This window comes from Solea senegalensis, linkage group LG20 (genome assembly GCF_019176455.1).
Source record: "Solea senegalensis isolate Sse05_10M linkage group LG20, IFAPA_SoseM_1, whole genome shotgun sequence".
NCBI classification, from domain to species: Eukaryota; Metazoa; Chordata; class Actinopteri; order Pleuronectiformes; family Soleidae; genus Solea; species Solea senegalensis.
The window spans coordinates 16,564,771-16,590,099 of NC_058039.1; the positions used below are offsets into that span (position 1 = coordinate 16,564,771).

Consider the following 25,329-nt stretch of genomic DNA (forward strand, 5'->3'; position numbering starts at 1 on the left):
TTACCTTAAACCTAAACTAAAAACAGGTATTAACCCTGAATAACCCCTTATCTATCTATCTATCTATCTATCTATCTATCTATCTATCTATCTATCTATCTATCTATCAATCAGAGAGAATAATAGTGTATGCCAGGTTTTTCACAGACAGCTGAACACTCTGTGTGTGTGTGTGTGTGTGTGTGCGTGTGAGGGGGCGGTGATGATTCAGAAGTCAGTTTTCTCGCAGGAACAGCCTCTTCACCAGCAGCAGAGGCACACTGCAGTTGGCCAGTGAGGGAAAGGAGATTTGAGATTTTTTTTTTTCTTTCCCGACAAGAAGAAGAAGCAGAAAAAAAGAAAAGAGAGAGAAGCGTTCAGACGTGAATATTGGGACGTTGTGTTTTCCTGACGTGTCGACTGAATCTGAGTCTTGAGTCCTGAGTCTGTCACTCTGAGGGGAGATAAAAAAAAAAACCAAACCCCCCCCCAAAAAAAGGAGAAGAGCTGTCACTATGTCAAGAGTTGCCAGTCTGTCCAAACTGCGGCAGGAGAGGATGAGGGAGATCAACATGCGGGTGAGTGAGAACCGTCCGTGTGTATGTGTATGTGTGTGTGATGGTGTGTTTTAATAAGAGAAGGTAACTCACTCAGTCACTGAGCAGCTTAGTATGTTGTTTATTTTATTCTCTTTTCCTGTTTCTGTCACTTCCTCCTCGCTTCTCTGTGTATCACTGCTGTTGAACGCTGCCACTCAACACTTCCTCCAGCCCATGTGACCCAGGCAGGCCCTGCTCCTCATGACAGGAGCATGGGGGCCCCTCACTCTCACAGGGGGGGCCCCCCCCGCCCTCACATGGCCGCACTGCTCTGCATCATTTGCCATTAGTGTGGCATGTACCGTCAATGTAGGTGGTGGTGTGTGTGTGTGTTTGTGCACACGGAGCTCTTTTCTCACTCGATATTTGAGTATAGCAACTGTTGCCATAGAAATGGCAGAGTGAGTGTGTGTGTGTGTGCATGTGTGTGTGTGTGTGTGTGTGTGGGGAATGTTTCTGCTTTCTTAGAGAATACTGTGGGCCTCAGAAATGCCTCAATATAAGAAAAAAAGAGAAGAACTCACGTCGATTACATAATCTGCCGGCTTTACGTGAACCACCAGCTCCTCCTGCTTCACTCCTGAGCTCCCACTGAACACGACCCCTATATTTATCCATTTAGATAAAAGATACTGCTCCAAATACACTGCACAGGAAAAGGCCACAGTCCAGTCATTTTCATAGAGCACAAACGTGTGTCAAACCCGATGGCGCACCATATACCATGTATTTCGGCCCACGAGATAATTATGTTACGATAAAACATCAAGTTAACCTCGTCCTGTAATAGAAAAACAAAATAAATGTGGACTTTGTAAACACAGAGCCTGAACCAGAGGGGGGTTATAAGGGGGCCTAATTTATATCTTGCTCCCTCTCTTTAAAGGCCATATAGACTGGAAGCTCCAATTAATGCTGCGTTTGTGTGTGTATCTGCGTCATTACCTCGTTTATGAAACCCTAAAGTTTCAGAACAAACAGTTCAGCCACTGCTGAGAAAATAGTGTTGTATTGTTTTCCTGGGCTCTGCGAAGCGGATCGGCACTTCCTTAATTTGATGTCGTCATCAGAAATCCTCACCACTCCTCTCACCACCGTAGCGCCTCCTGGTGCGGGCACTAGTCCGGGCACATCCGGTTGCGTACATTCAACCGCAGAAGAAGAAGAACTACTCTCGTTGTAGCTGCTGAGATGCAGAGCATCCACCGTGCCAGAGGGGGGGCTGTGTATCTAAGAGCTGGCCTATCTATTACGTCACTTCCAGGTACCTGGCCAATCACAGGATAGTGGGAAAGCTCTCGTTGGCTGGCCAATCACAACACAGTCCACGTTCTGGGGGTGTGGTTTTGGTCTGAAACAGCGCGGCTGACGAGAGCGTCAGTGAGGAGATATTTTGATCGGCTCGTTTGCAGCGACTAGGAGGTTTTTAATCATGAAAACAAGTTAATATATGTAAGTAGACCTCCATAACTAACATATATGTGTGATACAAGCATTCTATGTCGCCTTTAAGCTTTAGTTTAAAGTAGTTTAAAATGATTGATTAAAGGTGCTTTAATACCAAACTTTTTGTTCCAACACTGGTTTCTCCCCGAGACCGGTTCTAAAGGGCCTGTGTGAACACAGCGATCGCACACCCTTCCGGGCACAGGTTGGGTCTCAGCTCGGTCGCAGTGTGTACTCTCAACAGTAAAGAGACACCAAACCATTCAGGATGGAGCTAAGCCTAGCTCGTCTTCAATGGCTTTGCCGAGCTCGAGGCGACTTTAAACGCTGAACTCAGTGTGTCACTGAAGCCCAGGCGTAGTCAACTCTCTCAAGCGTGCCAGAGAGGTGAGGCAAAATACGGCATGGTTGTGACACCAGCCCTGAAGCCTCAAAATATATCTACAGCAAATAAAATGCCACTAAACTTACAAAAAAACAGACTTAGTTCACCTCATGGACGTTCAGATCTCTCACCAGGACCTCTCAAATCAGATCTTGGACAATTGTTATGACCAGGCCTAGAAGAAATCCTGATCCCAACATGAATAAGGAGACTCTGCAGATCCACTGCTATGGGTTTGTGCTTCAACACAACCTGAACGCACCACACAGGATTTGTTTGAAAATAGGTGAGGAGGAGCCACTCACAGTGTGACACCTGAGAGACGTCGTACCGGTGCAACGATGGAGGACATGCAGCAGCTTTTTTTCTTTTTCTGCTCTGTTTGTCTCAACAAGACGTCAAACTTTGCATGAGAATAGACAAAGAAACACTGGTCGCAGCTCAACCCTGGCATTATCGTACCGTTTTACTCTGGAACCCCATGGAAGGGGTGCCATAAAAATTGTACGGTATTGGCTGGTCATTTTGGTAGACTACTATTCCCAATGGAAATACACACAAAAAAGCACGTACTGTACCAAAGTGAACCAGAAACGTGGCTACAGGCTCTCATTTGAACTGTTACAGATACCTTGAATTCAGTGCTGGTACCAAACTATTTTACTCATTTAGTTGGAGTGCCTAAGTGTCCGTTAGATTCAAACCTGAGTCAAATGAGTTTACACAATCTCTACCAGCTCCACCCAACTCTTTCTATGCTATGTGTGTGTCTTGTGTGTGTGTGTGTGTGTGTGCCAGCATAGCAAGGTTTTGATCTCTTTGCCTGGTGACATCCCTGCGCGTCACACAGGAAGTGATGCATTCTTTGTGAAGACAGTCGTAGGCGACTATCTGCTACTGCTGTTGAGCCGTTTGATGGGAAATAAATGATTTGTGTAAACACACAATCAGTCAGGTCTGACACTTGATGACAAAGCCCGTTTTCAGATGAACGACACAACCCACTGATAATGGTAAACAGTTTCTGTTCACAAAGACTAAAGAAGCAGAGTAAATGTACCTAAAATGGTGTAAAATGGTGTCAAGTAATAAGTCAAAGTGTCAACATGGCGTGGTTTGGAATGATATATCCTTATGTGGCTTTAGTGACGTCTGCATTTATGCTCCTTTAAACTCAGAATGTAATAGGTTTTCATGTGACTTCACAGTGTAATAAGGTCACAGATGTCTGTACAAAAACAGGCTGCAGTTATTACATGTACTAATAATATAGACAGTATTCATTCATCAGCTGTTAAGCCACAAACTTGTGGGTGTGGTTTCCTTTTCATGTCTCAGTTCTTTGTGTGTGTGGCGTCGTCGTCAGTGATATGTCGGTCAGAAAGGCTAAACTTAAATTACCCAGGGTGCAGTGCTGCCACTGATGAATTGATCTGGGTTAATGATCCACTTCCATCCTCACACAGCGGAACACGACTGCTCTCAAAGTGGACCACATCACACACACACACACACACACACGTCTGATACACAACTGTGATTACAATAATAGTTGTTTTTTATATATATGTAAATAGACAATATACAGATATTTGATGGCATATTATGGTCATAGTGAGTGGCTTCATGTAAAATCTGACAGGACAGCTTTAGTTTTGAGCTGCACTGAGATGTTTTCAACATTATAGCAACTTTAGTCTCCTTATTTCTCCTTGTATGTTTCAGTAAGTTTACTAAGTATGTTTAGTCCTGTTTAGTATGTTTAATGGCCTCTTTCCACACTCCTGCCAACTAATATAAATGTTATACATTTATTTTATTTCTTTGGAATAGATGAATTGTACATTTTTAACGTGAACTTGAATGATAAATTGCTTCATATCAACACTGACACTTTTATTTTGAAATTCTGCAAAATATCTGCCATTGTGGTATCATGATGGAATGTTGTGATGGAATTGTAAACTCTTATGAATAGTTTTTAAAGTTTTTCACTTTGACCATACTGATGCTTGGTGGCCCAGAGGTCATTTAAGTTTGAAACCCCTGATGTTTGAGAACCGGTAATGGAAATCAAAACTAATCAAAACAGTGACCTTTAAGATCAGATTTTGTTTGCTTCCATCTGAGAGCCTTTCTGATTTTCCTTGACTTTATTGCTGCATTTAAAAAAATAAAAATTCTAAAGGGTTTATTTATTTATTCGTTTCGCACACATGCATGTCACACAAGTACTCGTGGCACTTTCGGTATGAAATGAAATAATGAAGGTGGTGTCAACCATTTCCTGGTAAATGTCAAGTATGTATTCAGTATTTATTTAGTGTGACCTACCCTTACACTCGAATAACAGCTATAGCTCCATAATCTTAACATTACTATGATTTCACTACTCAGTTCTTGATGAAATGTGCATTTAAACGTTTAATAAAGAAGTTCATATCAAACTTTTTTGCTTTGGATAAAAGCGTCTGCTAAATGACATGTCATGTATTGTAATGTAACATTATGTTTATATGTCATCATAAAGTAGAGCTTATAAATAGTCAGGGTGTTGCAAACTGCCTTTCTCTCACTTCTGCTTTACTGGGTGTGTTCATGTGATCACAACGACAAGGAACCTAAAGCTGATACTTCAAATAATCAAATAAAAGCACAGACAGATGCACAGTATGTGTGTAGTCTTGACTTTATTGTAAGGAGCTTGAGTTTAGGGTTAAATCTACAGTGTAAACATTTATTCTGAAAATTTATTTTAACCTTTATTTAACTCTCTCGCCAAAAAAGACAGGTTACGTCTATGCAAACAACATACACAGCAAAATAAACAGAATACTACAGAAGAGTATTAGGGCCACATGTAAAAATGAATTCTGAGATTAGTCAGAAATCGGAATTCTGAGATTGAAGAACAAGTCAGAGAAAGAGTCAGAATTCTGAGATTAAAGTCTAAAGAGAAAGTCAGAATTCTGAGATTAGTCAGAAGTCAGAATTAAAGAAAAAGTCTGACTTTTTCTTTAATTCTCAGAATTCATTCTTTTCTTTTTCCTTTCTTTCAAATTTTCTTTTACCTGTGGCCCTAATACTGTTCCATAGAAACACCATGTATAATCTATATAAAATCCAAACACACAAAATGTTCTATAGCCAGATGTTTCTGCCACAAAAACTGTTGAATCAATCATTCAAGTTCATTCATTTCTTTATTCATTTTGTTGATTGTATTTTCCCCCCAGCTCATTAACCCGACCTTTACCAACAAGGCCAATGTCAATGGAAGCAAAAAGACGCCAGCACATTCACATTTTGTGTCTATTTCTTTTCCAGAATAAAGAGAGAGAACAAATGAGGGAACGGGAGAAGGCAGCCAGAGAAAGGGAAGCGTGTTACGGCAACGGTCACTTGTTCACAACGCTGACGGTGTCAGGAACTACACTCTGCACGGCCTGCAACAAGAGCATCACTGCCAAGGAAGCGCTCAACTGCCCGAGTAAGTAACAAGTCGACGACACACGTACTGTTCAGGTTTAACAAAAACATGAGTAACAAGAATGCAAATTTTAAAAAAAGTGGACAAAGACAGGAAGCGACTCACTAACAACACTTGGACATGGTCTTTTGCACACACAAACAGAAAAGCCAACATGTGAATCACTGACTTTATGTGAAACAAATAAGACAGAAGTGAAATAAAGAGAAAAATTCAATTCTGCTGTGAAATTTTGATCGTGCCAATGTCGTCAGGTGCACAGGTTAGCTGGTATCAGTGGAGTAACATTTGGGTGGATTGAACCTTTAAAACTTGAAGTACTTCAGACAAATTCATATTTTTATGGAATCAACTTTTAAACAAGCCCCTCCCCCTTCCAAACACCTGTTTCTGTCAAAAACAGATGAAAAACGGAGAAAGCTAAGTCAGGAGGCTTTCAGGAGCTCCCACATTTAAATTTGTGAAAAACGGCTGTGAATTTACAGAGAAATCACAGTTTTAAAATCACCCTCAGTTTTTTTTTTAAACTCCAAAGCTGAGTTTTAACAACACACATGGTTAGACAACAACCATACCAACATTTGTATGTAAAAACTGTCTGTGAAGGTTGGAAATTGTGGGCAGGAGAAGAGTTTTTTGTGATTATTACACACAGCTAGAGTGTGCCAAACTTAAACTGTGAGTGTTTAAAAACTATAATAGGTATCAAAACTTTGGTTTAGGCGAGGAAAGTCTACCACGTCTCTACGTTAAAGTGCAGCGACGCTGTGAGGCTCCAAAGTCAGCTGGGTTGAGATCATTTTTGATTTTTCCCCATTCATTTCCTATGAGAACATTTTTCCAGTCCAGGCACAAAACTCATCACGCTGCAAATGTTTCTGTGGCCTTTTTCATCATAATCCCACTTTTCAAAATCCTACATTACTGTAATGATAAAACATTTTAAACGTTGATTGTTCTCATGACTTTTTTTTTTTCCCCAGCATGCAACGTCACCATCCACAACCGCTGCAGAGATACTTTGCCAAACTGTGCCAAAATGAGACAGAGGGTAAGATGAATATGTTACATGACATGTTATTCTATCATGTTTGTGTTTTTTGACCAGTTCAAAACGATGTTTTGTCCTTTGTTATCGCAGCAGCAGAAGACAGTCCTGTTGAGGAATAACTCAGGTTTGCACAACGTCACACTGCGCGCAAAAAGTAAGACTTTGACACTTCAGCATCCTTTTCCATAAATAAATACGCTGCTCTTGCTGTCTCCTGTCTCCTGTCTCCTTGCCCCCTCCTTCACATCTTTTTCCTCCTGAAGCTCCAGGCATGCGTGAACGTCCAACCTCGGCGATCTACCCCTCCGAGAGCTTCCGACAGACCCTGCTGGGGTCACGGCGAGGTCGCTCCAGCCTTTCACTCTCCAAGAGCGTCTCCACCAACAACATCTCAGGGTGAGCGACGCTTTTATTGACGCAAAAACGATGAAAACCAGCCGTTCCTGACTGACTAAACACCTGAAATGGCTTGTTTTAAGAATATTAACCATTTTGGTTCGACTGATTGTCCAAGACCCACAAAACAGTGTGTTCTATGACTATGTAAACACCGAAATTACCTAAAGAAAGAGTAGACTCTCTTCTTTGATCTGACGTCGTTGGCAGTGAACAGTTGTATTTCAATTCACGTCTATAGACGTCATTGGCAGCCAATGAGTTTAATCTCATTTAATCTCTCAATTTTCACGCACATTAAGCTAAACTGCATCTGTCAAACTGTTTTTAGAACAGAACATGTTTAAAAAAGACTCCTAAGTTGATCTTTTTCAACTGATTGATGAGTTGGTCCATAAAATGTCACAAAATGTTGAAATATTGGAAATTATGTTTTCAAGTGTCTTATTTTGTCCACTTAAATGAATAAATAAACTAATAGCATCCTCCTCCCTTAGTTCCTGTTCTTTTTCGTTTAGTTTTGTTTTATCCATATTTATCCTCCTCAGTAAAATAATATTCTATATCTAAATCTGCTTATTTGTGTTGCTTCCCGCTCCCTAACGAGCCAGGGATCGTAACAACCTGCCTGTCTGTTGTAGTTTTCCTGCTTTTGGTCTAAATACTTCTCAGGAGGTCACTTTACGAACCCTTTTGTATTAACTAAAATAAAAGAGACTCTTCTTGTCTCTGTGTGAACGTGTCCTGAAGAAAGACACCTGGTGGGTTGAATGAATGGGTGAATGGCAAAACTGTGGTGTTGAGTGATTTTTTTTTGCACCAGAAATGCACTTTAACTGAGAATCTACTGCACTGTTGGACCGGAAGTCAATCAGTCAGTTTCAGCGTCCTGTAATAATTTGACGGTGTGTTTCGTGTCCAGACGATACTTTGACTTGTGTGTGTGTTTATTTCACAGCGCTCTGAACGACGACTCTCCTCTGGGCCTCCGCAGGATCCTGTCCCAGTCCACAGACTCGCTCAGCTTCAGGGCCAGAGCCATGTCTGTGGAGTCGCTCAATGATGACGGTGACGAGAACTTTTAAACACTCTGACACAAACAAAGTCTTTTCTATTCACATGGTAATAACGTTTCTGAGTGATGGGTTTTTCCCTCTCGTCCAGGAGACATTTACTATACGTCAGTGCTGGAGGAGTTGGAGATGGAGATCCAGGACTTTAAGGCAGACTCGTGGAGCACGGCTGTGGACACCAACTATCTGCAGGCACATCGCAAAAACGTCATCAAGAGGCAGGACGTCATCTACGGTAACAAGAACATCAAGCAGTTTTTGAGATAGACAATGTTGTCAAGACATAGGTAGCCACACACGCCTTCATTAGTTCTACACTGGACTATTGTGATGTCCTTCATGTTGGTGTCACTCAGTCTTCTCTGAGCCAAACTCAACTAGACGGGAGCACATCACTCCAGTACTTTCTCTTCACTGGCTAACTGTGCGTTGGAGAATTGATTTGAAACTTTGAATGTTTGTTTTTAAAGACCGCAATGGCCTTGTCGCAGCCTATTTAACAGAAATTTGAAACACGCCCAGGTCTAGATATGAGCTGTGGAGGTGACTGGGCCTTTTCTGACTCTGGAATAAGCTCCTCCCCCCTGACATTAGCGTTATCACTGACCGGGGCCATATTTCTTTTTTTACAATGACTTTTAATATCACCTAGTATTTTGGTGACAGTTTTTATTCTTGTGTATTTTTAATGCTTTGATTTATGTTTCATGAATTTTGTTTTTAGTGCAGTGTCTGTAATGCTGTCATGTTGTAAAGCACTTATAAAGGGCTATTACATTACCTTTCCACAGATAATATCTACATTGAATGATCACATTATTGAACACTGCAGTAAGTGATTGTGTTGTTGTGTTCTTTTCCTCTCAGAGCTGATCCAGACGGAGCTGCACCACATGCGCACGCTCTACATCATGGAGAGGGTGTTTCAGCAGGGCATGCTGGACGAGCTTCAGCTGGAACTGAGCACCGTGCACTCAATCTTCCCCTGCTTAGACCAGCTCATCAGAATACACTCTCACTTCCTGGCACAGCTGCTGCTGCGGCGCAACAACAGCCTGCAGCCTGGATCCAGCCACAACTTCACCATCCACGAGCTGGGAGACATTCTGTTACAGCAGGTGACCGCGAAACGCCCGCGTACACGAGGTTCTTCTGACAGACTCTCGACACTTATTGCTTAAATAATTACAATTTAATTTTATGCATGTATTTAAAATGACAGACTTTTCACCGAAGGCAGATTTATTCCCATTAAGATCCTTTGCTCTCGCATCATCCTCCTCTTCCTCACATAATATACTTCACACACTGGTATAGTGAAATTAGATTAAGTTCTAATTATTATTATTTCATTTATTATTATTTTTTTGCTTCATTTTCTTCACACTTTGGTCAAAATTCTAAGTATATTTAAATTAACTGAAGACAAAACCACACAAAACCATTTCAGTGCAACTGCGAGTAAATATTACTCATGATTTTCATTAGTGAAGTCAAGTCAACTTTATTTCTAGAGCACATTTAAAAAAACAAGTTAGTTTTAGGAACAGCAACAAAAAAGGTATAAAACATAAAATCATTTCACAAAACAGAAGTAAAATGGTGACATCGTAAAATAGTAAAATGGTAAAAAAAATACAAAGAAGTGTCTGAGTTGACTATTTTCATCCTGAAGTGATCAGCACTTAATTAAAACTGTCAATTATCTTTTATCAGATGATTCATCTGCTGCCATATTTTCAAGTATCTTAGATTAGATTAGTTTTAGCTTTATTGTCACTGTACAAGAACCAGAAGATGTCACTTGGAACAATCACCATCAGCAGTTAAATACAATATAACTAAAGTAAATACTATAACTACAACAATAAACAACAAAATATAACAATAAGAAATGGATGAAGAAATAAGAGACTGTAGAGACATTTCACAATTTCAGAAAATAAGACATATGGAGGTTATACAGGAGGATAAGGATGTTTTGAATGGTTGAATCTAACAATGAAGAATAATGTGTTTGTGTTTTGCTGCCAGTTCTCAGGCCAGAGTGGCGACGACATGAGGAAGACTTACGCCGAGTTCTGCAGCCGCCACTTAAAGGCTCTTAAAGTCTACAAGGAGCTGCTGGCTCGAGACAAGAGGTTCCAGTACTTTATACGAGTGAGTTTACACTAAATCACATTCAGGTCCTTTCAATATTTGTGGTGTAATGAACCGTCTTTCACACGCCACCGTTCACGCTGTGTTAAAGTAAATCTGACGGTGTTTGCTTTTTATTATCAGAAGATTATTTTATTAGCTGCAGAGTTTGCTTCCACATGAACGTGTGTCTCTCTGTGTGTCTTGGCAGCGGGTGAGTCGAGGACCGTTGCTACGTTGCCACGGGGTTCAGGAGTGCATCTTGTTGGTGACTCAGCGAATCTCCAAGTATCCTGTCCTCATTCAGCGCATTCTGGAAAACAGCACCGGTAAATCTATGCTGAGCCAATCTGTGAATACAGAGTAAAATCAAGCACAGTCTGATTTGTCCACGCAATTTAACGACAACAGAGGTGACGTTTAGTGTCATCCAGACAGGAAAAAAAAGCAATATTTTTAATGAAATCTCAAGTCTTAAGACTGAGATTGTTATGTATAAAAAACCCAACATCTAGTAACCAGTGACCGTGCTAAAATCAGTGATAACGGTGTTTCTATAAGCAGCGCAATGATATAAACTGATTGTTACCGGGACTAAAGCATGTTCTCCACTCTGTTTCTCCTCCAGAGGACGAGGAAGAAGCTGCTGCTGTGGCCCAGGCGCTCAGCAGAATCAGAGAACTCCTTACTTCAATAGACCAGCAGGTGAAGCACATATTATCATGGAGATGATTATACGACATATGATCAGATAATATTTAACCCCAAACGCTCACATATCTACACGGCTGTGTGTGACATATTAAAGTGGAAAGAGGAATGCTGTGATGCATCCATTGTGGATCTAAGAGGTTCCTCTGATATCGTGGAGAGCTTTTTTTTTTTTTTTACTCCAAATGCCAAATAGGACTTTAAATGAAGGTTAACTTGAATGCAAAAACATTGTCCAGTCATCAGTTCTTGATTAATTCCCAAATGTATCTCAATGTTCAAAGTACTGTTTCCAGGCAAATTGAAGCACGTCATCAAGAACTGACCTGGTCTTCTTTAAAACCCCCGGGCTTGCACTCACGTAAACCGGTCCTGTTCCTTCTGATTCAAGAGGAACATACCGACAGATAAAAGTCAAGGTTAAAACCGATTCAATGAAACATTTACACAAAAGTTCTGCCAACACCAAAGTTTGTGCGAAGCTTGTGAAGAAAGTAGAAGCACTTGGCGGGATTTCTTCCAAATGCCATCAGCCAATTACTGTTTTTTGGCAAATAGACTCTTCTTTCATTAGCAGCAGTAAAACATGCATCTTTCTTATTCTATTTTTGACCACTTGTCATAACGGGAACATGACTTCTGCCACCCTGCAGAAATCAATACAAAAATAAGACACATTTAATCCCACAGTCACAGGAAAGTGATTGAAAGGACAGTCGTTTAAGCAGAATCCATTCATTTAAGTTAATTCATGTTAAATGAACAACGACTGTCGTCCTGGTTGCAGGTGGAGGAGATGGAGAAAACACAGCGGCTGCAGGAGATCCAGGCCAGACTTGACCCCAGATCTGAGGCCAGAGTGAGAGACGGCAGAATTTTCAAGACCGTGGAGTTACTGCGACGCAGACTTGTCCACGAGGGAACCCTGTTCTGGAAAACACCAGGATCCAGACTCAAAGGTACGACACACACACGCTGTGATCATGCGAGTGCAGTCTGCTGCTACTACACATTTAGCTTCATTGAAATTGGGTGTGTTACATTTGCTCCTTCAGAATTAGAGAAACAGCCCAGGAAGAAAACGAGCGTTAAGATTAAGAAAAACGCCTAAAAAGACATACCCCACAAGTACATGAAGAATTACTCCACAACATTAAGGTTCATATGCATGTTCTTGGCGACCTCAGAGAATCTATAACCAGTGAGTAAATTGGAGTAAACCAAAGGAGTTTTTTTTGACAGAGGATAACACCATGCTAACAGTGATTCCATGCACACAGACACCATTTATTCTCTTCAGCATCTCCTTGACTACAAATATACCAAATGTGATAGAATTTGAGCAAAGGGCAAAGCCTCCACAAAAGGTTTTTAGTAAGCATATCATCACCAGGCAGACACTCAATTTGGCACAAAAGTGTGCCAAAAGACCAAATGGATCAATTCTTTTTTCAAATGGAGTGGTTTCATTATACTAAAACATGTTCTTAGTGATACAAATACAGAAAATACTGTGAACAAAATACAGATAAGTAATAAACAAGTCACAAATATGTAATAAAAACTTTGTTGCATAACTACGGTAATGCAAAGTGCGCTTGTGCCAACGTGTCGTCAGCGATTCACTCGGCGTTAAAGGTTAAACATGAACCTTCAAATACAACACTGATGTTTCTGTTGCTACATGAACTAATAATATCTGGTGTGTGTGTGTGTGTGTAGATATACAGGTCTTATTGATGACGGACATCCTGGTGTTCCTGCAGGAGAAGGACCAGAGGTACATCTTCCCAAGTCTGGTAAGAATAATCCCAGATTTCATTCACAGATGGCCTCATTTATTGCACAGACTGTTCTCTCTCACGCGCTCCCTCACGTCTCTGTCGCCGCGTCGTCCAGGACAAACCCCCGGTGCTGTCCCTGCAGAACCTCATCGTGAGGGACATCGCCAATCAGGAGCGAGGCATGTTCCTCATCAGCGACTCCTGTCCGCCCGAGATGTACGAGCTCCACGCCGCCACCAAGGAAAACAGGAACGTGTGGATACGACACATCCAACGCACAGTCAGCAAGTGAGTGAACGCACCAACTCGTACGATTGTGACAATCAATACAGTACATCATCCATCCATCTACCACCACTTTATCCTCCACATGAGGGTCGCAGGAGCACCGAGCCATGAAACCCCACACATGACATAGGGAAAAAAATAGAAATACTCATTTGTGGCCATGAAATACGCAATTTTTGATTTTCTACATAGATCTCTACGTGCAGTTGCTGGGAGCGTCAGTGTTTTATCATGTACAGTTCCACTGTGACATTTACAAAAGGGAAAATAAGTTCTAGCTTGTTGCTTCTCATATTTTGTGGCCACAAATTAGTATTTTGTGCACAATTTATACCTATTTCATGGACACAAATGAGAGTTTTTGCCCCCCCATGACACGTCTGGGCTCCGTAATTTCTTTCAAAAAACATCTTGTGCTATTTGAAATGCCACTATCTCCTCAAGAAAAGGTGTCCTGACTTCAATCTCACTTTATTCTTCCCTCTGTGTCGGCATCAGCCAGAAAACCCGACTACTTTTTATATATACGTGGTTTATGCCTCAGACAGAGCAAAGCAGCACATTCACTTCCTGCTTTTGAGCAGCTAAAAAAGGAATAATGTGCATCACACACGTATACGCTGATATTATAAATGTCACCGTTTCATTGATTAATAGAAAAGCTAGCGTTTCTTTGGCTTCAGTGTGTTGTTATCGACTGTTTCGAAGTATAAGACACTGGACTGACGATGGCATCTGTGCATCTCAATCGCTGTTGTGTGTTCAGGTGTCCGTCAAGAGAGGAGTTCCCTCTCATCGAGACGGAACACAAGGCCCATCTGAGGAGACTCAAAGGTCAGGAGACGAGAAACACAGTCACAGCAACTAAATCAATCACACTTTCATTTCCTCAAAGTCAGCTGTTTCAGGTCACTCTGGAGTCTTACCCAACTCGAGCCAGAAAGAGTGCTAATTAACTTGAACTTGACAGGCTTCCTCTTTCCTTGTTCCCCCTTTAAAAATAGTAAAAGGTAGAATATTTATATGTATTATCATGTAAGTAAGTTGTTCCAGAGCTACTGTAGCTACTGTATGCTGTGTTTTGCTTGTAATAAGCAGACAATTGTCTTTTTCTTGCTTCATGTATCTTGTAAGTACTGTTATTGGTGGCTCTGTGTGTCCGTCTGTTTGTTTGTTTGTGTTTACACACTTGCACTTGTCAATATGACCAACAGAGGCCGCCAGAGGCTTGTTGCGTGAATGGGGTGAAGTCTGCCATCTCTGATTGCCTGGTTTAGTTTGCATTCAACAGCGAATAAAATCCCAAATACATAATTTAGGGCATCTCGTGGTATTGGGATGAAAGTTATTCAGCAGTATTGGTGTAATACAAGTTCTTGTCTTCACACCATGCCAACCTTTATATCTTCTGCCTGACATCTTCAATGTAAGCTGCAGTACTTCACACAGTCATTTAAAACACAGCGTCAACACAAAGTTTGGAATCATGCAGACGACAGTGAGTGAGTAGAGAGAGAAACATCTGACAACTTAGCTTCACTTTATCTAGAATTATTAATTTAAAAGCAGAAATGTCATCACATTTGTAGAAGACTTCCACACCGTGTGCCGTGTTGAAAATGATTTGTGTAAAATGAAGAGTACAGTAAAGTTCTCCCTGATGTTCTACAGCCGATCTCCATCAGAAGGACCGGGAGGTGCTGGAGCTCCTGCAGGAGAGGGTGATGGTGTTCTGTGAGCTGGCAGAGCTGACCAGTGGTCAGGAGGGACTTCATCCTCCCATCACTCGCTACCTGTTCCGTGCGGACACACCACAAGCTCCCCGAGCGGAGAAACTGCTACTGGATGCAACAGCTGAAGGTACAGTACGTGCACATGTTTGTTTGCATAGAAGGTGGATCATGTTTCCACCCATACTGGAGAGGACAGAAGAAATAAGCACAGACTAGCATGAACGCTTCAAGAGGACCTAAAACCCCCAAACCACCATTTTGTGCAGCCTAAAAAAGTTATGTATTTAGTTATTTAGTACTGTTGTTGATTCATTTTCTTCTAATTAGACACAGACAGACAGACAGATGACTTTATTAATCTCTTTAGGAGGTTCCCTCGGGGAAATTAAAAGCTCCAACATTAAAATTAGAGTCACACTTTACAGGAGACAGGAAAGAAAAAAACACCCCAGGTACCAGGCACCATAAAATATAGAATAAAAGAAAGTAAAATATAAAATAAAATATCAAATATAAGATAAAGATAAAAATGAACTATGCATATAATATATATGTATACATATATGTACACACATACATACACACATATGCATATACACACATACAGTTACCCCATATTGCCCAAGGTATTATTGCACATGTTTTTATGAGTTTTTGTTGTGGTTATTGCACACTTTAATGACATTTTATGTCTGAATTAGGACACAGAGGCAGTAAATAAATTGTAAATAAAGTAAATAAATCTATATTAAAGAGAGAGAGAGAGAGAGAGAGAGAGAGAAACAAACACACAAATGCAAAGTGAAATGATCTGTTTTCAACTCAAAAGGCCAATATTTATATTTATGACCAATATTTGCTTCATGTGATGTATTGAGAGCAAATCAGTGTCTTTTTTATTGAAAGAATAAAGTGTTGCTACTGTATGCGTGGACTGGCTGGGTCTGAAAGTGAGCAAGTTCTGAAAATATGGATCTGCTTCCTGACTCAAGCTGCCACCACCCTCTTTTTACTGTCTTGGCTATGAGAGGTTCCATCATCACATTGATGCGGTCTAAGTACTTTTGCAGAGCTGCTACTGAACAGAAACATGATGATCTCTGCAGAGAAGACGCTGTAATACGTGTGTGTGTTTCCACAGTGGACAGACTGAGTGAACTCCTCCTGGGCTCCAGTGTGGACATACCTATTCTATGTCATCACAACCACAAGGAGGTGGCAGACACCGGTGAGTCCATGTGATTTTATCTGACTCATCGTCGGTGCTGTCCTGCAACTCAAAATGAAGTGTGTCTGTATGTGGTACTGACACAAGGAGCCTACAGTATATCACGTACTGTATGATGAGGAATGTAATCAGGAAAGTTTTAACCCTTTAAGCCCTGCTTGATACCCGCAACAAGGTCTATTTCAGGGGTGTCAAACTCATTATCGTTCAGGGGCCAAATCGTTTACAAAACATGATATTTCTTGAGAAAAATAAGTGCAATTTCAGAAATATTATGCCTAAATTTACCATTTAAACATTTAGTCACATCTATCTGGAACTGAAACTTTTACAAATCCATCCTGCGGGCCGTATTGGACCCTCTGGTGGGCCGGATGTTGGACACCCCTGGTCTATTTGAATACTTTCAGTGTCATATAGTAAAGGGAACACTTTATTAAGCGACATATCAACATGTGTAAATATCAGTATGTACTGGTGAGGAGTAAACGAAGATGGCGCACAGCAAAAATTAAACGATTTCAGGTTTGTGTGTTTCTGAATAAAGTGCCGTTAGCGGTTTGATATTTAGTCATTTAGTGGTTGTTGTTGAGTTGTGTCTGGTAAAAAATAAGTAAGTGAAGAGCCTCTCTTCGTCCCCTTGAAAAATAATGTTGCTAAAACATTCATTCTTGCTGTAAATGAGCACTTGACTGACTCAAAAACAAAAATCTAATCCTTTTTTTCCAATGCAATCATAAAATAAAGTCCCATGTTGTCTCTGCTCAGGTCCTCAGGATCTCCTGCTCAACGGAGCCCATGAGTTTTGTGCCTCAAAGGTGAGCTGGAGCAACTAAGACATGTGGAAAATATCAGATGCCGTCTGTTTCAGAGACTGAAATGGATGTGGAAGTGGATGTTTTATCATGTTTTTCTTAAATCACAAACCCTGAACAACATTTTCTGACATTTCATGGACCAAACGATTACTCGATTAATCGAGAAAATCAAATTAATCGTTAGCTGCAGCTCTAGAGGAGTTGCCTGCAAACAGGCTGCTATTGGATGACACCAACTGTCAATCAGAGTGGTGACATCATTGACTAACTCGACATCATGTGCTTATCAAAAAGGAACTGAAACTAGCATGAATGTTGTGGGCTCATTTTCCCTCTGGTGGTTATTCAGTATTTTCCTACTTCACGGTTGACATTTTGTACAGGTTCTATGATTATGAGGAAATGAAGAGGATTTTTAATAAATAATAAAAACATGTTTTGGCTTTAATTACATCCACCCATTTTTTTTCTAGTGCATAAGTTTCACATCCATTAAAGTGTCATTTTAACTTAAGTACTAATATACTGTATATCATATTTCTACCCTCGACAGGACAGCATGAGGAGTCAAGACAAGACACCTTCCTCTGTAAGTAAGAGGCTTCAAGGAAACGTAAGTTTGTGTGTGAGCGTGTGTTCATTTCTGAGTGAATCCCATGATTTCCAGATGCACACGTGACTTAAACTGCATAGTTTCAACAAAAACTCCTCCCCAACTATGATTCAAGGAAAACAGCTGTTAATCTAAACATAGACAAATATCACACAAGTCTCCCATGAACACATTCAGAACAACAGAGCAGAGAGCGAAAGGAGGAGGAGGAGTTTATATACTGGCCTGATTGTTAATGAGCTGCAGCTGAGAGAACAGGTGAGGGAGGTAGAGCTGATGAGGTGGGCGTGGCCAGCAGGTAGAGTGGAGTGGAAAACTACTGATCCAGACTGAAAGATATCACCAATAAACTCATTATTTCTTTCTTTCCTTAAGCTTCATTTAGCGGAGTGAGGACATTTTGAGAAAGTGAGGACATTTTAGCTGGTCCTCATATCTTTAAAGGGCTTTTTTGTTAAGACCTGGCTTTAGGGGAAGGGTTAGAATTGATATTAGGTTAGGTTAAGACAGTGGTTCAGGAAATGTTTTCACCCCTGAATTGAAATACTATTGAGAACCTGATAATATTTATTTATTTATTTATTTATCTGTATAAACCATTATATGAGTTGTCCCGCCCTGCCTCTCACGCTAGCCCCACTATTTGAGTACTGGGTTAAGGTAAGGGGTAAGGAATGCATTATGTCTATGAGGGTCCTCACTTTGAATGCTACACAAACGTTTGTGTGCGTGTGTGTGTGTGTGTGTGTATCTGGTATTCGTTAGAAAGTGGGGACCTAAATCTGTTTACACAGTCACATTATGGGGACGTGTGTTCTTTATGGGACAAAAATCAAGTCCCCATAAAAATAATGTAAATGACTAAATTTTAAGGTAAAGTTAGGCTGAGGTTAGGACATGGATTAAGTTTAGAGTCAGGGTTAGGCCAGTAGTAATTATGGCTAAGTTTAGAGTCTCAGGTCAATGTGTCCTCTGCAGTAGGACATAAACATGTTCATCTAGATTTTATGACTAAATTGTACTGACCTCACACAGAAACACTTCAGAGGAACTGGATCATTTTAGGGCTAAGATTGGAATTGATTTGTTTGTTTAAGGCAGTGTTTCTCAATCCTGGTCCCTGAGGAACTCACTGCCCTGCAGGTTTTAGATGTTTCACCTGCTCTGACACACCTGATTCACACAATCAGCTCATCAACAAGCTCTGCAGACGCCTGATCACGACCCTTTCACATGAATCAGGTGTGTTGGAGCAGCATTTGTCAGTAATAAGTGTGTCGTCTGTGTTTAACAGGAGATCTGTCAGAGACTGGTGAATCTCAGTGTTTATCTTCACGCACTTCAGGTGAGTACATTTTAACAAACCACCATGAATTGATACATATGTCTCCAAAAGATTAGATCCAGTTAATAAAACAGCCACATGGGGCGCCATAGTGTTATAAAGAGCTGCGGTAAAATTCACCTCCTCCCACCACAGTACACCGTTATTTAAAATAAATCAGTGCTGCTGAAGGCACCACGGCAAAAGAAAATCTCTCTGTGTGTTCAACACAGATTATCGAGATACCAGCACGCAGTGTCAAACTGCCAAAATTCAGTATGAGCATGAGCTAATTTTAAACACAGCCACTGTTGACGCTCCAGAGAGAGAAGGAGAGAAACATGGAGGACAAGCTTCTTCTTTTCCCTCCCTTACTTTTCTATTTGCAAGACAAATACAATATTCTCAGGAGACAAAGCCAAGGTCCTTAGTTTGTTATTTACCTCAAAAACAACATTCTATTCCAGAAGGACAGACCAGACAATTGTAGCTAATTATTACACAGTAATTGAGTGAACAACAGGTCATCGGGTGTTTGTATGTCCTGTTTTTCCAACAACAACAACAGCATGACTCAGTTTTAATGCTGGTAAAGTTTAAGTGGCTTACATTGGATGATCCTTCTTCTACCTTTACATAGAAAATCTCTGATTTCTGAGGAGGTGAATCAAGAAAGTAATACTTTTTTACTACAGAGATGGAAGAAATTAAAGTCCACATTAAGTACTGTACATAATGTGGACAAATTCCAGACGTGATGACACACACGGGTTCGGGTTTGATCTGTCATCATTTAACCATATTGTCTTATTTTGTCTTGTTTTGCAAGTTTCTCTAAATGTTTGTCGAGTAAAATCTTTATTGATGTCAATATCATTGGCTCTGTGAAAACTGAATTCCCTCTTGTCCTGCAGGGTGCGATCATCAAGCAGGACTCGATCCTGGAAATGCTGCTACAATCTCAGGACACCACAGTGCCGGCTGGAGGAGGAGGAGGAGGAGGAGGAGCAACGCGCCCTCTGTGGCGAGACGGCGGAAACCGTGAGGCCAACGTGGGGTCGTCCATCGGGGAACTGGCTCTTCTGCAGAGACAACACAGCCTGCTGCAGGACGAGCTGCTGAGACTGCGCGACGCAGAGAACCGCTTCAAGGACAGCGAGAAGGCCCGGGCCAAGCTGGAGAAGCAGGTCCGACACATGAAGGTCTGCAGTGGAGGACCTGCACCTGACGCTCAGCAGATGGAGGAGCAGACTTCTCAAGTAAGGACAACATATAGGACAGTGAAACAGAGTTAGAAGACCAAGACGGTTTTCACAGAGTCTTCCTCTTTCTGTTTCTTGCTGTTGCAGCCTGTGTCTCTGCGGCCTGGACGGGACGACTTCCGTGCAGCTGACACGGTGCAGGCCAGACCGGAGTCTGACTGCGCAGCAGATGGTCTACAGGACGGCAGTGATTTGGAGGTTGACATGACATCGGATGATGATGACGATGACGACGAGACATCGGAAAACTCCAAAGGTGGGATCACTGACATGTAATTGTTTCATTTGAGTCTACTCAAATGGCCAGTGGACAGCCATAGACCGTGTGTGCAAGAAATGGACAATAGTCTTCAGATTTCAAAAGTGAAGCCTGGGACGTAGGACTGAAGTAGCGATTGGGAAAATGAAGCTAATTCTCATTTGATTAATGTCCTCAGTAAACATTTTCCCAAGAAATGGTATCAATCCGCAGTTTAAGGTCTTCAACAGAACAAGATGTTCCTTGCTGTGGTGAGGAGAGAACTGAGCCTGAAAGAAAGGCTCTCAACTTGCTGGTTGATCTTTGTTCCAGCTCTCACCTATGGTCATGAGTTGTGGGTAATGACTGAAAGAACGAGATGGCAAATACAAGCGGCCATTTTTTTTAGAGATCTTCAGTGTTAGCGATAGGGCGTCTGAGGAGCTCAGACGTCTGGGAGAGGCTCAAATAAAGACAAGCTAGCTGACATGGTGTGATCGTCTGGTGAGGATGCCACTGATGCGTTTCAGGGGAGGCATTCCCCATTCAGGGGGGAGACCCAGGACATGTTGGAGAGACCAGAAAAGGTGTTGGTGGAAGTTGAGGAGAGGAGTGTCTGGGCTTCTTGACCTGGACCTAGATAAGCTTGTCCAGATTTTCCTATTTAGTGGGCAACAGTCGATAAAGCATGGAGGCGGACTGTCAGCATCGTCAGTTAATAGCTGTTGTGTCTGCGATGTTTTGTGCTTAGAAATTCAAATAAAACGCAGGCCCAGGACTTTTTCTGGTGTAACAGACTGTAGTTTTTTGACTCGAGTTGAACTCGACTAGGACTTATGATTGATAACTCAAGATAGAAAACTTTCTGTCATTTCAGAGGAACGAGACTAAAGTCTAATTTTCTTTTCCAGGTCTTCATGATATTCCAGAGGACCTGTGACTGTCGGCAGGTCACACACGGCTTATAATCAGCTCATAGCGATAATTTAATGTTACGCCGTTTGACTGCAACAGTTTCTCTTCTTTCTGCAAGTCTTAATATTTATTTAGCTGCTTTTGACTCGATGGTTTTGTGACAGTGACTTGTTTTATTTTCCTTTTTTTCAATGCTTTGGATTGTTTGTTTCCTTGGTTTGATACAATGACTTGACTAAAGGGCTGTGGGGAATGGATCTTGCTCATATGTACAGGTTTGTATTTGTACTATTGTATCTTGATATTTAAGGATCATATTGTTTGCAACTCGTACATTTCTAAGCTTTAGCGACTTTTAATTGTGCAAATCAAAATGCACTTTGTCAAATTTGCACAAAACATGCAGGGCTCGTTACTTTTTATCCTCAGTATGTGGGAATTTATTAGATTTATTAGTATTTGGAACAGATTCCTTTCAGCGACTCCAGTCGCCTAAATATTTACTCTATGCTGTAACTGTATATTTAAAATAGTAAATACTTGATTTTAAAAATGGAATATACATGTTTGTAGTTTAAAAATGGCTGGAAATCTATTTTATATTATAGTGAAGTGATCAGTTGAATTGACTGAGGGGATTGAAAGACATTTTAAGAGAGCAGAATTATTTGTAAGATATAATCTGAACAGATTTAGCATGGAAAAGCTTCAGAGATGCTAAATAATATAAAGGAAACACAGACATATATATAAAATAATATATCATATAAGCTCAGAGCCTTCACTGACTCCAGTCTTCTTTGGCTTTGATGCAGTTAAAGGTACAGTGTGTAAAAATGAAGGTGTAATAATAATTGAATGATACTTTTTAAATTCAATTTAAGTTCAATAATAAATGAACAAATATCTTAATTTTGGTTATATTCATATGAAAAGTAAACATCAATCAAGATCTTTTAACACAAAAGTGCCAATAACCGAAAAAGTAATAGGCTAAAGCACAAGGGTAAACCCCCAGGAAATCAGTGAAAATACATCAAACATTACACTTTAGAGTTATCAATTCACACTGTAAGCTGTCATTTTTATTTATTTTTTAATTTTACATTTCATTTTTTTTTAAACCAAAAAGAGTTTTAAACAATTGAAATTTGTCACTGCTAGTGTCAAACATAAATAATCCTCTTAAATTTTATAATATCCTGTGTCTGAACGCAAACAGGACACAGTTTTATTCACCACACGGAAAATGATCTCTCTTTTGAATATACAATGTCTATAGACATTTTAACATGAAAGATCCTATGAAAAACTGATGAGTTGATTCCAGATATCATTTATTATTCAATCATTGCTCTTGCCTGAAGTTTAATATAGGATCCATCACCTGATTGTTGTTTTTCATTAACCCAGATTGAGACAAACATCTTTTGAGTTTTGACACTAACTGAAGGCTACGTAACGTGAGAATTAATTCATTAATGCTAAATTTTACACACTGTACCTTTTTAAATTGCATGTGAACGACATTCCGAGAAAACAGGGTTGAACTGAATGTATGTCCAGGTGACACTGAACAGAACTATCCAGATAATGATGAGATGTCAACCATTGCCCAAAGTGTCTTTATGTCATACAGAGATAACAACATTCTAAAGTCCAAATACACTTTCCATATTATTTATAACGTGCAGTTATTACCTAAACAAAACATCACGGTGTCATCCTTGCCTCCTTTGGTCTTCTTATCCTCTGTAAGTGCTTCTACACCCAACTTAAAGGTCAGTGCCTTTTAAAAAAAACAAAAACCTTTAGAAATGACTGTTACACGAGGAAATGAGGGTTTAAAATGAACATGTATATCCACCTTTGTGCTGGAGACACTTCACTTTATCAATGTGAATGTAAAACACTTTAGAGGAGTGACTCACATGCACCGAACATTAGAGCCAGAGGTGGCAAGGAATGATGTAAAAATACTTTGTTACTGTATTTAAGTAGATTTTTCAGGTATCTGTGCTTGAGTATTTATTTCTCTGATGACTATCTACTTTTACTCACGTTATTTGAAGACATATTTCTGCTCTTTCTACTTCTCACGTTGTCAAAATGTACCGGCTCGTTCATTTTTCAACCTCTTCGGATGGCGACGTGACGTAAAAGACACAAACTAGAGAGGGAAAGGAGCAGAGTGAGTATGTGCCCATGGCCTTATTGTAGAGAGCTACTCAAATTTATCTGCGCCAAGAATGATGTCTTGTGCTCACCTAAAACCCACTAGCTCATGTAGAACCTCTGCTCACTTCTTTTTATACTAGCAGCGGTGCAGGTTGCTAAAAAAAGAAGACCCTATTTCGTGTGCCGTTGTTAAAAAGGTATTGTACATCACTGAGAGTAAAAAGTTATTTTTACTTTTGTATTTAAATACATCCCAGAGCCTGTACTTTGAATTTTAAGTTGAATCAGTACTTTTACTTAAACCAGAGTCGTTGTTTTACACAAGTATCTGTACTTGTACTTAAATACAGAATGTAAGTACTTGCCACCTCTACTAAGAGCCATAACACAACTATATCTTGAATGTTTTTTCTTGCAATGTTTCCTTTCTTCCTTAAACCAAAAGTTAATGATACATTTCTTGAAACAATAAATTGAAAGGGACAGTGACATAACATGTTTTTTGTTTAACTGATACACTTAGCAGCCCTTGCTATTGCTTTATTGAATTATTAGCAGACTGCTAATAATAAAATAAAGACCAAGTAAAAAAAAAGAATGTGTTTTTTATTTTAGCTTTGTACTGCTCGTGCTAAAAGGAAGAGCGCCTTCTCAAAACATGACCGCACAAATACTTCAAATGACACTGAAACGGATTCCAAATAACATGGATAAACTATATATAAAGATAAGAGTAATTAATTCTCTTCACTCATTGACGGAATGTTTCATTGTTTCATTGTTGAAGCGGCTAACCTGTAGTTTGGATGATTCTGTTTTGCAGAGCACGTAAAATCATACTGTCTATAATAATTACATCGACATAATCTGGAAGCATGTACATCTACTAAAGTAGTTAAGGAAGTATTATTTTTTGAATGTTTCTGTCTGATTTCAGGTAATGCATTGATAATAATATAATCTATGAAAAAATATAGTGAAAATTCATCCAACAATCACTATGGTACGCTTGTTGGTTTGATGATTTATGGGATTTATGCCACATTTTCACACGTTATATAGCCATCTTTCCGCGAGCTTTAGCTGCTTAACGCGTGTGTGCATAACAACACAGGGCACATAAGGCACTTGCTTTTGCATGTTTTTTCTTCCACAATTGTTGTATTTTTTGCAACAGAGCTCTATCTATCTCTATCTATCTATCTATCTATCTATCTATCTATCTATCTATCTATCTATCATAGTTAGCTAGAAATCTAGCAAGATAGCTAAATAGCTTGCTTGTTGTTAGCTAGCTAGATGCTACAGTATCTAGAGGAGATTAACCCATCTATCTATCTATCTATCTATCTATCTATCTATCTATCTATCTATCTATCTATCTATCCATCCATCCATCCATCTATCTATCTATCTATCTCTCTCTCTCTCTCTCTCTCTCTCATCAGTCGGCATATATCTTCAGGTTATACCAATTTTCCTTTGTGATTGATTCAAACTGTCCACAGTTCTCTCTCCGTCTCAGAATGCACTCGATTCTACTGTACACGACTGTACATGTCTAATAATATGAATGTATTGTAGGCTGCATCTCTCTGGATCTCAAGCTGAAAAATGTAGATTTTGTAAACTTTAAAAAGAATGTAATAATAATAAAGTGAATGACGTTCAAAGGCAGA

The 25,329-nt window shown here is 40.1% G+C and overlaps 1 protein-coding gene across 3 annotated transcripts; it reads left to right on the forward strand.

Annotated features, from left to right (window-relative positions):
* Positions 1–235: 235 nt before the first annotated feature.
* On the forward strand, positions 236–24,139 carry arhgef1a (Rho guanine nucleotide exchange factor (GEF) 1a). Of its 3 annotated transcripts, none has more exons than XM_044052724.1 (23): positions 236–557; positions 5,737–5,899; positions 6,883–6,950; positions 7,041–7,104; positions 7,214–7,346; positions 8,305–8,414; positions 8,511–8,654; positions 9,287–9,537; positions 10,454–10,579; positions 10,770–10,887; positions 11,187–11,263; positions 12,057–12,228; positions 12,992–13,068; positions 13,169–13,341; positions 14,108–14,175; positions 15,013–15,201; positions 16,216–16,302; positions 17,071–17,120; positions 17,674–17,733; positions 19,028–19,078; positions 19,972–20,316; positions 20,407–20,575; positions 21,469–24,139. In XM_044052724.1, the coding sequence occupies exons 1-23, from the start codon at positions 495–497 to the stop codon at positions 21,495–21,497; spliced, it is 2,787 nt and encodes a 928-aa protein (XP_043908659.1). In that variant the 5' UTR covers positions 236–494; the 3' UTR covers positions 21,498–24,139. The 3 variants fall into 3 exon arrangements, with proteins under 3 accessions (XP_043908659.1, XP_043908660.1, XP_043908661.1); XM_044052725.1 differs by having other exon boundaries at positions 17,674–17,709; XM_044052726.1 differs by having other exon boundaries at positions 7,041–7,074.
* Positions 24,140–25,329: the final 1,190 nt, after the last annotated feature.